Source organism: Chiloscyllium plagiosum, chromosome 8 (genome assembly GCF_004010195.1).
Source record: "Chiloscyllium plagiosum isolate BGI_BamShark_2017 chromosome 8, ASM401019v2, whole genome shotgun sequence".
Lineage (NCBI taxonomy): Eukaryota > Metazoa > Chordata > Chondrichthyes > Orectolobiformes > Hemiscylliidae > Chiloscyllium > Chiloscyllium plagiosum.
Window position 1 is genome coordinate 93,476,470 of NC_057717.1, and position 15,319 is coordinate 93,491,788.

At 42.5% G+C, this 15,319-nt stretch overlaps 1 protein-coding gene across 3 annotated transcripts in view; it reads left to right on the forward strand.

Annotated features, from left to right (window-relative positions):
* LOC122552181 (adhesion G protein-coupled receptor E3-like) overlaps nucleotides 1-15,319 on the forward strand; it is a 77,943-nt gene that overhangs the window by 32,095 nt on the left and 30,529 nt on the right. For all 3 annotated transcript variants that reach the window (XM_043694756.1, XM_043694759.1, XM_043694758.1), the window contains 5 exons: nucleotides 1,465-1,642; nucleotides 3,201-3,314; nucleotides 4,316-4,509; nucleotides 6,648-6,815; nucleotides 10,422-10,628. In XM_043694756.1, the coding sequence (XP_043550691.1) occupies nucleotides 1,465-1,642; nucleotides 3,201-3,314; nucleotides 4,316-4,509; nucleotides 6,648-6,815; nucleotides 10,422-10,628 (861 nt within the window). The remainder of the gene's footprint in view (nucleotides 1-1,464; nucleotides 1,643-3,200; nucleotides 3,315-4,315; nucleotides 4,510-6,647; nucleotides 6,816-10,421; nucleotides 10,629-15,319) is intronic.

Here is a 15,319-nt window from a genome sequence, read left to right on the forward strand (position 1 = left end):
TTGGACTATAACCTGGTGTTGCATGATTTCTGATGGCATCCTTTCAGGCAGTGCTTTCCAGATCACAGCTCATTTTGTGGAAAAGTGGTCTCCTCATTGCCACCTCTTTTAACACTCACCTTCAATGTGTGTCCTCTGGTTACCAAACTGTTCTGCCAATGGAGACAGTACCTTCTTAATGTTTCTGTCAAACCTTTCATGATTTTGGATGCCTCAGTTAAATCTCTCCTCTGCTCAAGGAAGACTCACTATCCAGTCTGTCCACACATAACCGATGTTCCTCATTTCCAGTACTGCGTTAATAAGTTTCCTCTCATCACTGAGGCCGTGAGATTTTCCCAAAGTGTTTCAGGAAACTTATCTCAAGTTTGTCCTTCTGATCTTCCGCTACCTGGGTATACTCTAACCTTTCTTGGTGAGATATCGTTTACAGCCTTCAATGTATTTTGGCTCCTTTCCCAATAGGAAAATACATGTGTCTGAACCAGGGTAGCGAAGTTCAAAAGAATATTCCAGAAGGTTAGGTGACTATGGTCAAACCTGATTCCAGTGTCTGCAGATGGGTCTCCCTTTCTATCCTCGAGCTGAGTAGATCTGGGAGCCCTACCATCTGCAAGTTTCCCTTGGAGCTACATACCATCCTCACTTGGAACTATTATCACCATTCCTTCACTGTCACGAGGTCAAAATCCTGGAACTTCCTCCCTGACAACATTGTGGGTGTCCCAATACCAAGTGGACTGTAGCAATTCTGTAGAAGGCAGCTCGCCAACACCTGATGAAGGGTCATCTAGAATCAAAATGTTAATTTGCTTTTCTCTCCAGGGACACTGCCTGACCCATTGTAATCTCTAGCATTTTTGTTTTCAGATCAGATTCCAGCATTTGCAGTAATTTGCTCTTTTGTCTTCACCTTCTCCAGGGCAAGGAGGAATTGGCAACAACTCGCAGTTTTGCCAATGTTTCCCATACTCTGAGGTTGAAGATGTACTAATTGTAGGTTGGAGACCTTCAGGATTACAAAAGACCATATTAGAATAATTGCCTAAAAAGGATTGACTGTTTCCAGTTGTAGCTGTGCAGTAACAAGGTGCCACAAAATTAACATAATCACACAGAAGTTGATTTATATCCCATTATCTAAAGGATGTCTTTATTTTGTTTTCATCAAGAATTACTTGAATTTTATAGCGACTTTCCCATCCTCAGGGTCTTTGCAGTCAATGAATTACTTTTGAAGTACATTCATTTTTTGCAATGCAGGAACACAGCATCCAATTTGCGCACAGTCCTGACCAGATAATCTGAGTGATAGTGGGATAAGGAATAAATGCTCACCAAGAAATACAGGAGAGAACCATTTCTCTTCTTTAATCTAAAGTCACCGAGTCTTAAACGTCCAGCTGAAAAGGCTGAAGGTTCACTGTTTTGCCTGAAATAGTAACGTGAGTTTTTCTCACACAGGATATCACTTCTCTCACAACATTGCTGTTTGCAGAGGATTCCCTATTGAAGGCTAAAGCACAGGAGGAGCGGCTAAACTCAGCATCTCAGGTTCTGCAGGACGTGGAGAGAGCTGCTATCATGCTCGCCCTGAACTCAAAGGGTCAAGAACTGAAAGACGTCACCAACAAGGCAATGGGTAAACATGCAGCAGCCTGACAATGCATAGGAGACGGTACAGAACTAATTGAATCATAGAATCTGAGCATTGTTATTATGCAAAAGGAGGCCTTTCAGCCCATTGTGTCACCACTGGTTCTATTACCTAATTGACATTACAGTTTTATTAAGTTAAATTAATAGACTGTCTGAAAGAAAAACAGAAACCAACTCATGGTAATTTTTATATGTGAGTTGGATTTGTAGCTAGATAGTCTACAATAGTTAATATTGCTTAAGAGGAGACTCTCAATCTTTGGCTCCAAAATCCTTTATTTTTCTGATCGGCCGTACTAACTTTGGGTGTGGGATTAGTGCAACAGTTTTTTTTCCAAATTGTTCGAATGAAGATATAACTAGCACATGCAGTAAATGTACCCAACATCCAACAGCACATAGAGGAGAGAAACTACCAAACACAGAGCAAATAGGCTGATACCTGTTGCACATGACTGATATTTACTGTTCTTACTGTAATGGGAAGGCAAATGTTAGCGATATGTTGATGTATGAGATGATATAACTCTGACATCAGTAATCATGTGTTATCATGATTCTGAGAGAAATGGAAGAGTTCCAGAAGGGAGCAGCTACACACAGCTCAGTACTCTGTTCATTGACACATAACTGAAACAAGGGAATTGGAACACCTGGATATCAGATGGTAGTGAGGAGAAAGTGAGGACTGCAGATGCTGGAGATCAGAGTCAAGAGTGTGGTGCTGGAAAAACACAGCCGGTAAGGCGGCATCTGAGAACCAGGAGAACTGAGGTTTCAGGCTAAAGCCCATCCATTCCTGATGAAGGGTTTTAGCCTGAAACGTCAATTCTCCTGCTTCTCGGATGCTGCCTGACCAGCTGTGCTTTTCCAACACCACACTCTCGACAGTAGTCACTCATAGATAAGGCAGAGGTGAAGATGCAGCAGACTCAGAATTACGTTCAAATATATAAACAAGAAGTAGGCCACTCGGTCCTTCCATTTTGTTCTCCTTTGATAATCAGATAAATACCATTCTCTTCATCTTTTTGAATGACACTTCCTTCAACTGATCATTATACTGTATGTGATGTAGAATTGGCAAACTGAATATTCTGATTGACATACATGTGAGTGCACAAATTAGGTGCAGAATAGGCATTTAGTCCTTCAATTCTGCATTGCCATTCGATAAGATCATGGCTGATCTGTTTTTAACCTCGACTCTACATCCTCCCCATTAATCTTTCATTCCCTTTGTCATCGATAATCAATGTACCTCTGCCTTCAAAATATTTAAATATTCTGTATCCAGTTGAGACAGTCTTTGTCTCAGAGAGCAGCTGCTACAGTGCAAGCCAGAACAGAGGTCTCATGGTGACAGAATCCACAAGGACTCAACAACATAGAGCTGTATGTACAGCGTTAGTGTGAACCTTGAAGGCAGCTCAGTGGACTCATAGGAAAGTAGAAAAGGCTGATGCTCATTATAGGTGGGAGCAGCAGAACCAAAGGACCATCATTTCATCCACATCCATTTTGTGCTCTTCTGCTTTCAGACCTTCAGCTGCGAGTTATTGACATGAACAGCATGGATGATAAAGTGAGCCTGGAAGCCAAGGGCAATACGATAGACATTTCCTGGAAACCAGCCACCAGCTCCGAAATTACCGGTACACTCAGCTATACACCTTGGTATTCTGTCCTATCACTGGGCTCCAGGTTGGGCTGCATGGGGGCCAGCAGTCACCATCGGACCAGGTTACAAGTAGCCCCTTTGCCTTTGTGAGCCTGAGTCATTAATGTCACTGTTCTATTCAACTGGGGGTGGCTTTACCACGCTGTCACCATGTTTTCACCCCTTTACCACAGCAGGGGGTCACTGGATAAGTCAAGAATGGCCCTTTTGGTTATCTCCTCCTTATCCCAGACACATTCATGTTGGGATCCTGAATGACAACAACAATCTTGTTAATCACTGCATGCTAATTTTATTTGGGACTAATACACCACACATCAGGATTCTGCAGTCATTCTCCATTTATTTTCTTCCAGCCAACTTAATAATTTCCAATATTATACTTTATCTGCTAGATTTTTGCCCTTTATTTGATCTCCCGTTCCAGGGAATAATTCTGACTTGACCCACTTCTAAATGTAACCCAATCAATGTAAAATGTGGAGGTTACAGCATAAAAGAGTGCCATTGTGACTATGCTGACACTTTTCAAGAGCAATATGAAACTAATCCCATTGTCTTACTCTCTCTCAATTGTTTTTATACATTCACCAGTTATGGGTATCACTGGCAAGGCTGCCATTAATTGTGTCTAGTTGCCATTGGAAAGGCAATGGCAGATCTACTTCTTGAACCACTGGTGTCCCGAGGGTGTAGGTACATTCAGAATGTTGCTAGGTTAGGAAATCCAGAACTTTGAACCAGTGTCAATTAAGCAATAGTGATGTAAGTCCAAGTCAGGATGGCATGCTGCTTGGAGGGGAATGTATCTGAGGTGGTGTTCCTATTCCTCAGCTTCAAGGTAATGAAGGGCATGGTTTTGGGAGGTGCTACTATGGAGCCTTGGCAAGTTACTGCCATGGATAGTACCCATCTATCCCTGTACTCCATTTGTAGGTTTAATGTCGCTAACCTATGTGACTCCTTTGATGCCAGGCTCTGTTGCGGTTGCTTTCATCGTATATCACAACATGGGTTCCATCCTTCGCGGAGCATCTTACAAAAACAAGGAAACCAGCCAGAAATATGAAGATGTCCAGCTACAGTCCAGAGTCATTTCAGCAGCTGTGGGATCCTCAGGCAACTACAAATTATCTGTCGCTGTCAGCTTCAGTCTAAAACATAAAGAGGTTTGTGGAGTTAAAGTGACCAGTTCAAGATTGCAGGAACAAGGTCATACCTTGGGCATAATTAGCTATGCCAAGGCACTTTCTAGGAGTGTTATTGTTTGTAGAGATGCATTTGTAAGAGCATTTGCGGCTTGATACAGTTTCAAAGAATCCCTACCTTGTCGAATCAGGCCATTTGGCCCATCAAGTCCTTACCAACCCTCCAAAGAGCATCCTACCCAGACCCACCCCTACCCCAGTATTCCCCATGGCTAACCCACTTAGCCTGCACACTAGGGGCAATTTAGCATGGCCAATCAACCTAACATGCACATCTTTGGACTGGAAGAAGAAACTGGAGCACCCAGAGGAAACCCACACAGACACAGGGAGAATGTGCAGCATCCACACAGACAGTTACCTGAGGCTGGAATCGAACCCAGGTCCCTGGTGCTATGAGGCAGCAGTGGCTAACCGCTGAGCCACCATGCTGCCCCAGTTATGTGCCCTTTACTGTAAGACTTCATTTCAGAGAGAGAAAGCCCCACAGGAAACAGTTATCACATACAACGTGCACCAAGCCATGTAAAAGATTAGTGGCTGTGGTGCCCAAAGGTCCTGGTCAGGAGTTGGTTTGAACTGAGATACAGGAATTTTGGAAGTTTACTGGGGGGGCTTCAGGATATGAGGCTACTCAGTACTGTACTAGGATAATCACATCTAGAGTAATAAAAGTACAGATGACGATTTCAGTACCAGACAAACTGAGGCAGGAGTTTCTTACAAGAGGAGTGGGGTGAAGAGAGAGCTAGAAATAGGAAGGATATTCAAGAGTTTAGGGCCCATGGTAGATACTTGAAAGCATGGTCATCAATGCTGGGATTACACAAAGCAGGAATATGTTAAAGATTACGGTCAAATGATTCTTTCCTAAAATATTTATCTGCCTTTGTCCTATTTGATAGCTGTCTTGCTTAAAAGACAGATATTGTGAATAAAAATGCTTTCCATGAATTAAATGCCACAATCCTATTCTAGCAGAGCATCCAAATGTGAAACTGTATATTGTAGGGAGATACCTTCATTTCGATGAAATCAAGGACAAGGGAGACCCTGCCTATTTCTTACACTTTTCTCATTGGAGTGAAGAAGGATGAGAGGTGACTTGATAGAGGTGATGAGAGACATTGATAGAGTGAATAGCCAGAGAATTTTTCCCAGGACAGAAATGCCTATCACAAGGGGTCATAATTTTAAGGTGAGTGGAGGAAGGTTTAGGGGAGTTATCAGAGGTAGGTTTCTTCATACAGAGAGTGGTGGATGCGTGGAATGCACTGCTAGCTGTGGTAGTAAACTAGAGACATTAGAGACATTGAAGCGACTCTTGGATAGGTGGATGATAGTAAAATGTAGGGTATGTAGGTTAGTTTGATCTGAGAGTAGGACAAAAGGTCGGCCCAACGCTGTGGGCCGAAGGACCTGTACTGTGCTGTCCTGTTCTATGTTCTATGTTCTATGTCTATGTTTGTACACTGGGTCAAGGGAATATTCCAGGCCTTGTGACATTGAGCACCACGTTGAAGGTAGACATGTCAGTGCAGTTCCGAGTGAGTGCAACAGTATTGCAAATGTTGTCTTCAGATCAGACATTAAACTGAGGCTCCTTCTAGCCTCAGACGTAACCTAAAAGATTGAGGGCATAATTTTGATATAGACCAAGGTACTCCCTACTGTACAAAAACCAATTATTATCCCTCAATCAGCACAGTACACACTTTCTAATTATTCATCGCATTGCTGCTGGTAGGAGCTTATTATGTTTCTTACATTCTAACAGTGATTAGAATGTTGACATTCAATGTTTAATGGAGAAAGGGGGAACCTCTGACAGTTCAGCACTGCCAGCATGTGTTCATCAGCTTAATTTAAAGCTCGTGTGGAGCTTAGAATCAAACTCCTCGCTCAGAAGTGAAGCACACCCACCTTATTGTTTGTCCTCTTTTTTTTATCTGTATAAACGGTCTTGGGAGTTTGAATGACCAGTAACTGTTGAGATGATCCTCAACACAGCTATTTGCTGTAGCAAAGCATTGTTCCAGTGAAAAAGTCCCACTCAAAACTGTACAGACAAATAATGGGCTGGTTTTCATCTTCCACAGGATACCTCAGTTGGTCGGAGGAGGCTATGTGCTTACTGGATGCACACAACAAATGGAGGCCACTGGTCCCCAAGTGGCTGTGAATTGGTGGGCTCCAATGACACACATACCACATGTCAATGTGATCACTTGTCCAGTTTTGCCATTTTGATGGCCTTTAGTGAGGAGGTAAGCAATCTTTGTCCCCTTTCTCTGCTCTCTATCCCGTTGTTGTGGTTCTGTTCACCGAGCTGTGTTGTGGACGTTTCGACCCCTGTCTAGGTGACATCCTAGGTGATATATCACTATAAATGCCGGAGGAAATATCCCATAAGCGGTTCACAGGAGGCTCCCAAGCACTGAGGATGTCACCTAGACAGGGGACGAAACGTCTGCAACACAAATTCCCAGCCCGGCGAACAGAACCACAACAACGAGCACCCGAGCAACAAATCTTCTCCCAAACTTTGAGCTCTCTATCCCCTTATTGTCTAGTTGAGAAATAACCAAGGACAGATAAAAGAAGTAGGGAAACATGCAAGCACACAAATAAAATAATAGCTGGTGCTATCTGAGGATTTAGCTTACATACAATTGTTAATGGGATCTCTACATTCAGCAGATAATGTCCAAGATTTCTGAGAAGAAACTTCTGATAGTGCAACAAAAATACATCAGAGTTCTAGCTTTCCACTTATTCATCCAGTCCTGGAGCATGCAAGTTGGAAGGGATCCTTACACAGCAAGAGAAATAAAGAAGTTAGAAGCAACACAAAGACATACTGAATGACTGTTCACAAACCAGCCTGAGAGATTCGCCAGTGTGCACATCCTTGTTCCAAGGTTTGGAATGGGAATCAGTACAGCAAAGGAGGGAGAAAAAAATGCCCTGACAGGGTTCTATCCAATTTGGAATAGACGGAAACAAGTCCCTAATGCCCTCCTCTAATTACAAAACACAGGTCATCTATCCACACAGACCACAAATACCAATGTATAAAGAAAATGTTTCAACTCAACAAAATAGGTGACAACCATTCAATGATTCATTCATTTAAGGCATTTCCCACCAATCAAAGTCAACCTACCTTTGTAGAATTTAAACAAACTGGCTGTTAACTGTCAATCATCATTAGTTGTTGGTTTATCCATGGCAATGCCTCTACTAATCTGAATTGTATGCCAACCAATCAGTACTTTCGTAGTATATACATTGGTTTTTCCCCTTGAACTGGTATTCTTGTGAATGGTCCTGATGAGTACAAGATGATAACCTTAAATAAAGTATATCTTTTTTCAACAATATTCAAACACTATTTGTTTCCTAGACAGTATTATCAACAACTTTCCTTCCCAAGGAAGGCCCCTTAGTTGAACAAGCTGTCAAAGGAAACGAACATAGCCCCATCCCTCAAAATCTTCAAGACCCATTTTCGGATTCTTTCCATTTAAAGACTTTCATTATCAGAATGGCCAACTCAGGGAGTCATGCCTCATTTCGCTAGTGCAAACCATAAAAATGTTGGTATAGTTCAGACACCTGTCAACGGTGGTGGCACAACTAGAGCAGAGACAGAATACGTAGGAGCTCCCAGTGGACAAACACATTGACAGAGTCCAGGAGCCACAACTGGAATAGAGTTACTTAGTCCCTTGGACAAGTAATCAAAGAACGTCAACAGAAATTTGCAAAAGGCGGGCCATATGTGACTAATTTAGCTGCTGGAATGTCTCTGCCCCTTTCAGGAGTAAATGTTCGATTTCTGATGTAAGGAAAACCACAGGGAGAGCAAAAGGGGCTGAATCTTGGACATTATCTGCTGAATGTAGAGATCCCATTAACAATTGTACGTAAGCTAAATCCTCAGATAGCACCAGCTATTATTTTATTTGTGTGCTTGCATGTTTCCCTGCTTCTTTTATCTGTCCTTGGTTATTTCTCAACTAGACAATAAGAGGATAGAGAGCTCAAAGTTTGGGAGAAGATTTGTAGCTCGGGTGCTCGTTGTTGTGGTTCTGTTCGCCGAGCTGGGAATTTGTGTTGCAGACGTTTCGTCCCCTGTCTAGGTGACATCCTCAGTGCTTGGGAGCCTCATTGCCTCCTTATCCTCTGGGTTGACTGAGCCTATGTGGTCTCAATCATTGATGTCAGCATTGTTGAGGAAACATAGAGCCATAGAAAATAGGAGTAGGAGGAGGCCATTCAATTGTTTGATCCTGTTCCACTATTCTACATGATTATGGTTGATCATAAACTCAGTACCTGTTCCTGCTTTCTCTCCATTCCCTTTGATCCCTTTAGCCCTAAGAACTATATCTAACTCCTTCTTGAAAGCATTCAGAGTTTTGGCCTAAACCACTTTATGAGACAAAGAAGTCCATAGGCTTGCCACTCCCTCAGTGAAGAAATTTCTCTTCATCTCAGTCCTCAATGACGCACCCGTATCCTTAGACTCCCCTGGTTCTGGACTCCCAGCTCATTGGGAACATCCTTCCTGCGTTTACCCTGTCTAGTCCTGCTGGAAATTTACAGGTTTCTGTGAGATCTCCATTAATTCTTCGAATCTCATGAGAATATAGTCCTGTCCAACCTAGTCTGTCTTCATAAGTCATTAAATGAGACAAGCAGAAACTTCTTGGATCCATGTTAGTAGCTCAGTCCTCAGCAGTACCAACACAAAGCAATCCTCTTGACCAATTGGCATTGATGACATTTGAGCAGGGAAGATGCACAGCAAGGATGTTGGTGGGCCTGTAGATTTTCACTCGGCTTAGGAGACAGTGAAGGAGGTCATCTAAGATTATATTGGGATCTTGATCAATTAGGCTAATGGACTGAGGTGTGGCAGATGGAATTTAATTGAGATAAATGCGTGGTTGCATTTTGGTAAGATGAACAAGGGCAGGATAGTTAATGATAGTGCCCTGGGGAATGTTGATGAACATGGAGATCCAGGTCCAAAGTTCCTAGAAAGTTGCATCATTGGTAGACAGGGTGGTGAAGAAGGCGTTTGGCATGCTTGCCTTTATTGCTCAGACCATTGAGTGAAGGAGTTGGGATGTTATGTTGAGGTTGTACAGAATGTTGGTGAGGCCACTTTTAGAATGCTGTGTGCAGTTCTGGTCCCCCTGCTATAGATATTATTAAATTAGAGAAGGAGCAGAAGAGATTTGCAAAGGTGTTACCAGGACCAGAGGGTTTGAGTTATGAAAAGAGGGTGGATATGCTGGGACTTTTTTCCATGAAGCATAGGAAGTTGAAAGGTGACCTTATAGAGATTTATAAAATCATGTGGGGCGTAGATACGGTGAAGAGCAAAGGTCTTTTCCCCAGGATAGGGGAGTTCAAGACTAAAGGACATAATTTTAGAGTGGGAGGTGAAAGATTTAGAAGAGTTCTGAGGGGCAACCTTTTCACACAGACAGTGGTTCATGGTGGAATGAACTGTCAGAAGAAGTTGTAGATGCAGGTACCTTTACAACATTTAAAAGACATTTGGACAGGAACATTGAGGAATATTGGCTAAACCCAGGCAAATGGTGCCAGTTTAGAACACAGAACATAGAACAGTACAGGCCGTTTGGCCTGTGATGTTGTGCTGGCCTTTTATCCTACTCTAAGATCAGGCGAACCTACATACCCTTCATTGTACTACCTTCCTTGTGCCATGTTTAGTTTGGGGAAACTGGATCAGCATGGATGGCTTGGACCGAAGGGTCTGTTTCAGTGCTGTATGACTGTATGACATCTCCCCATTGAGCCGTTCTGGCATTGAATGCTTCTTATCCATTCAGTTACAGGAATACTCTATTAAGCCACTGACTGTAATCACGTTCATTGGAATCCTGATATCTCTGGCGTGCCTTGCACTGGCTATTGGCACTTTTGTCTTCTGCTCGCAGGCTCAGAATGCTGTAACGGCCACTCACACACAACTCTGCATAAGTCTCTTCCTGGCAGAGCTGCTCTTCATAATGGGCATTGACAAAACCGGAAACCAGGTAAGAGACCCTGCCACCGGGCGAGGTGCGAGTCGATTAATTTGGAAACTCTCCAACAGTAGTTGGCCTTTTAGAGTTGTGTCTAGATTAGAGTGGTGCTGGAAAAGCACAGCAGGTCAGGCAGCATCCAAGGAGCAGGAAAATCGATGAAGGGCTTTTGCCCGAAAAGTTGATTTTCTTGCTCCTCGGGTGCTGCCTGACCTGCTGTGCTTTTCCAGCACCACTCTAATCTCGATTCTGACTTACAGCACTTGCAGTCCTCACTTTTGCCTTTTAGATTTGTGTATCTAATGAGTAAACACCTCAATGTGATTGCTCTGATTGTGTGCACAGAGTGGAGTTGCTTTCCTTCAGGCAGAGAGACTAAGAGGGTGAGACTAACTAAAGTGAGATGTAAAAAATTATGAGGGGCATAGACAGGGTAGAAATAAGGGTCTTTTCCCTGTGGTGGAGGGATCAATGGCCAAGGGGCTCAGATTAAGGTAAGGGGCAGAAAGTTTAGAGGAGATGTGAGGAACTATTATCATCCAGAGGTTGGTAGCAATCTGGAACTCACTGCCCATAATAAGTAATGATGTGGAGATGCCGGAGTTGGACTGGGGTGTACAATGTTAAAAATCACACAACACCAGGTTATAGTCCAACAGGTTTATTCGGAACACTCCTCCAACCACCAGATGAAGGAGCAGCACTCCAAAAGCTAGTGCTTCCAAATAAACCTGTTGGACTATAATCTGGTGCTGTGTGATTTTTTTAACTTTGTACTGCTCATAAGGTTGTTAGAGGTAGAAACCTTCAGAACATTTAAGAAGTATTTAGAAATGCACTTGTAGTGCCAAGGCATATCAGGTTTTGGTCAAAATGCTGGAAAACATACTTGATGTGCTGAAGGATCTTTTTATCTATTCTGTAGACCTGTATGAATGTATGATTCACAAAAGTACTGTTATTCAAACACATCGCCAAGTCATGAAGGTTAGATTGGATCAAGAAAAGAACAGAAAAGAAATATGATGGATCTGCCAGCCTTTACAATGATGTGACTGCATAAAGACATAGTTTGGGACTTGAATATTGAAGTGCACATTACCCTTAGGGAGGACAGAGGACGCGATCTATTTGGATTTCCAAAGGCCTTTGACAAGGTGCTGCACAGGAGGCTGCTAAATAAGATAGGAGCCCATGGTATTTGGGCAAGGTCTTGGCATGGATAGAGGACTAGCTAACTGGCAGAAGGTAGAGACTGGGGATAAATGGCAGACAATGACTAATGGAGTTCTGCAGGGGATAGTGTTGGCACGACAATATTATATATTAATGAGCTAGTCAAAGGAAGTGAGGGCAGTATTGCTAACTTTGCAAATGACACAAAGATGGATGGAGAGCCAGGCAGTGTTGAAAAAAGAGGTAGGCGGCAAAAGGACTTGGACAAGCTGGAGAGTGGGCAAATAAGTGGTAATTGGAATACAATGTGGGAAAGTGTAAGATATACATTTCGTAGGCAGAAGGGAGGCACAGAATTTTTTCTAAATGGGGAAAGGCTTCAGAAATCTAAAGCATAAAGGGACTTGGGAGTCCTAGTTCAGGATTTTCTTCAGGTCAGCATGCAGGTTCAAATGGCAACTAGGAAGGCAAATGCAATGTTAGCATTCATTTTGAGAGGGCTAGAATTATAGAGCAGAGATTTACTGCTGAGGCTGTATAAGACTCTGGTCAAACTGGATTTGGAACATTGTGAGCAAGTTTGGGCCCTCTACCTAAGGAAGGATGGGCTGGCATTGTAGACATCCAAAGGAGGCTTTCAAGAATGATCCTGGGGATAAAGGGCTTGTCACATGAGAAGTGGTTCAGGACTCTGGATCTGCACTTGACAGAGTTTAGAGGGATGAGGGGGAATCTCTGAAACTTATAAAATATTGAGAGGCTTTAATAGAGTGGACTGGAGAAGGTGATTCCACTACTAGGAGAGACTAGGACCTGAGGCACAGTCTGAGGGTGAAGGTCTTCAGAACTGAGATAAGGGGGAACTACTGTACTCAGTAAATGAAAAGCCCTGGGGAAAATTGATGTACAGAGAGATCTGGGTGTTCAAGTCCATTGTAGCCGGAAGGTGGCAACGCAGATCAATAAAATGATCAAGAAGGCATATGGCATGCTTTCCTTCATCAGATGGGTTATTGAATACAAGAGTTGGCAGGCCATGTTACAGTTGTATAGGACTTTGGTTTGGCCATGTTTGGAATATTGGGTACAGTTCTGGTTGTCACATTACCAAAAGAATGTGAGTGCTTTGGCAAGGGTGCAGAGGACGTTCACCAGGATGTTGCCTGGCATAGAGGGCACTAGCTATGAAGAGAGGTTGAGTAGGTTAGGGTTATTTTCATTAGAAAGACAGAGGTTGAGAGGGGACCTTTCTGAGGTCTACAAAATCATGAGAGGTATAGACAGGGTGGGTAGCAAGAAGCTTTTTCCCAGAGTGCGGAACTCACTTACGAGGGGTCACGGGGTCCTGCTCCTTGGATGCTGCCTGACCTGCTATGCTGTTCCAGTGCTACTCTAATCTTGTCACGAGTACAAGGTGAGAGGGGAAACGTTTAAGGGAGATATGCGTGGAACGTTCTTTACATAGAGGGTGGTGGGTGCCTGGAATGCGTTGCCAGTAGAGGTAGTTGAGGAGGGCACGGTAGCATCATTTAAGATGTATCTAGACATATACATGAATGGGCAGAGAGTAGAGGGATACAGATCCTTAGAAAATAGATGATAACAGGTTTAGATACAGGATCTGGAAGGCCGAAGGGCCTGGGCCTGTGCTGTAATTTTCTTTGTTCTTTGTTCTTTGAATTTCTCCAGCCAGAGGAACTCATTGCCGTAGAAGGCTGTGGAGGCCAAGTCATTGAGTGTATTTAAGAGAGAGATTGATAAGATTTTGATTAGTAAGGGATCAGGGATAATGGGGAGAAGACAGGAGAATGAGGTTGAAAAACACATATGCCATGATTGAATGGTGGAATTCCACTGCTACATCTTATGGTCTTATAGACAGGAAGCTCAGAAAAATTGAAAAGCTGGCTCCTAATTAATGATCACGTTAACACAAGAGAGGAACAACCTAAGGAAACTGGACTACAGAAGTGGTTTTGAGATGAGTTAAGTTGAAATACATTAAAGGTAAGAAGTTACTTTGTGGAAGTGATGTCCAGACCCCTTAATCTGAACCACACAGGAGGGCGGACAATTTTGAAATAAACACTGGGAGCTTGACAGAACTACAAGGCAATAATTATGGACTAGAAATGTCTGCTGGACAACGATAACTTGGATGAGGTGTTCATCGAATGATTTTAGGATAGTTTCTGTGAACGACAGTGGATACAAACAAACAGCAGGCTGATATCATATAATGAAATGGGATTAATTAATAATCCCAGTGGAGGCAGTCCCAGGTAGCAGCAATCATATTATGATAGAATTTTACCATTTTAGGAATAGAAGTTTGGGAACAGGAAACTTAAGGAAGGGCATGAAAGCATGAACAGGCAAATTGGAATGGTCACTACAAATGCAGTGGCAGAGTCAGACATGTAAGGGAACACTTCAGAGTAAACAGCATGGATATATTCTGATGTGAAGGAAAATTCCAAGAAAAGGACTAACCTGACATGGATACTTAAAAGCATCAATAATACTATAAAACTTAAAGAAAATGTGTATAGTTGTGCAGAGCTGGGCGACAGTTCAGTCAATATAAGAACAACAAAGAATCACTAAAATATTGAGAAACAACAAAAATGACAGTACCAGAGAAAAACATTTGGAAATATGAGATAACTCAAAGTGTCGGTCCTTTGGAAGATGAGTCTGGGAAAGATAACAGAAATTAAGGAGTCGGCAGATGAATTGGTTTGTATTCACTATAGAAGATACAAGTATCATCCCAGAAACAGATGTAGATCAAGGAAAAGAAGAGAAGGAGGGACTCAGGAAAAATAGAATCACCACAGAAACGGGACTGAAGAGATTGTTGAAACTGTGGGCTGACAAGTTCACAGTTCCTGATGGGCTTCTTGCTCAGTCTTAAACAAGGCGCTTTGTGAGATTTTGATGCATGGTTATAAATTTCCAAAATTCCCTAGATTAGAACATTACATTAGATTGGAAAATAGCAAATGTAACTCCTTTGTTCAAAAAGGGATGAAGACAATAAGGGGAAACTACAGGGGATTTGGATGAAGAGACAGAAGGTACAATTGCTAAATTTGCTGGTGACGTTAAGATAGACAGCAAAATAAGTTATGAAGAGCATGGATGTGTAATGTAGGAAAATGTGAAATAGTCCATCTGGCAGTAGGATTAAATGGAGCGAGATTGTAGATCTTTCAAATGCAGAAAGATCATCGTGTCCTAATGATTTAATCACAAAGTTTAATATGCAAGGAAAGCAAGTAATTGGGAATGTTAATGGATTGTTATTGTGACAGGAGTTGATTATGGAAGTAGGGAAGTTATGGTTCAGTTATGCAGACCACTGGTGACAGCAAATCTGGAGGTTTGTACACAAAATGGTCTTCTAATGTAAGAAAGGCTGTAGTTGCATTGAAAGCAGTTTGGGGAAAGTTTATTAGACTAATACCTGAGGTGGGCGGGCTGTCCTATGAAGCAAGGTTGGACCCATCAAGCTTTTATTTACT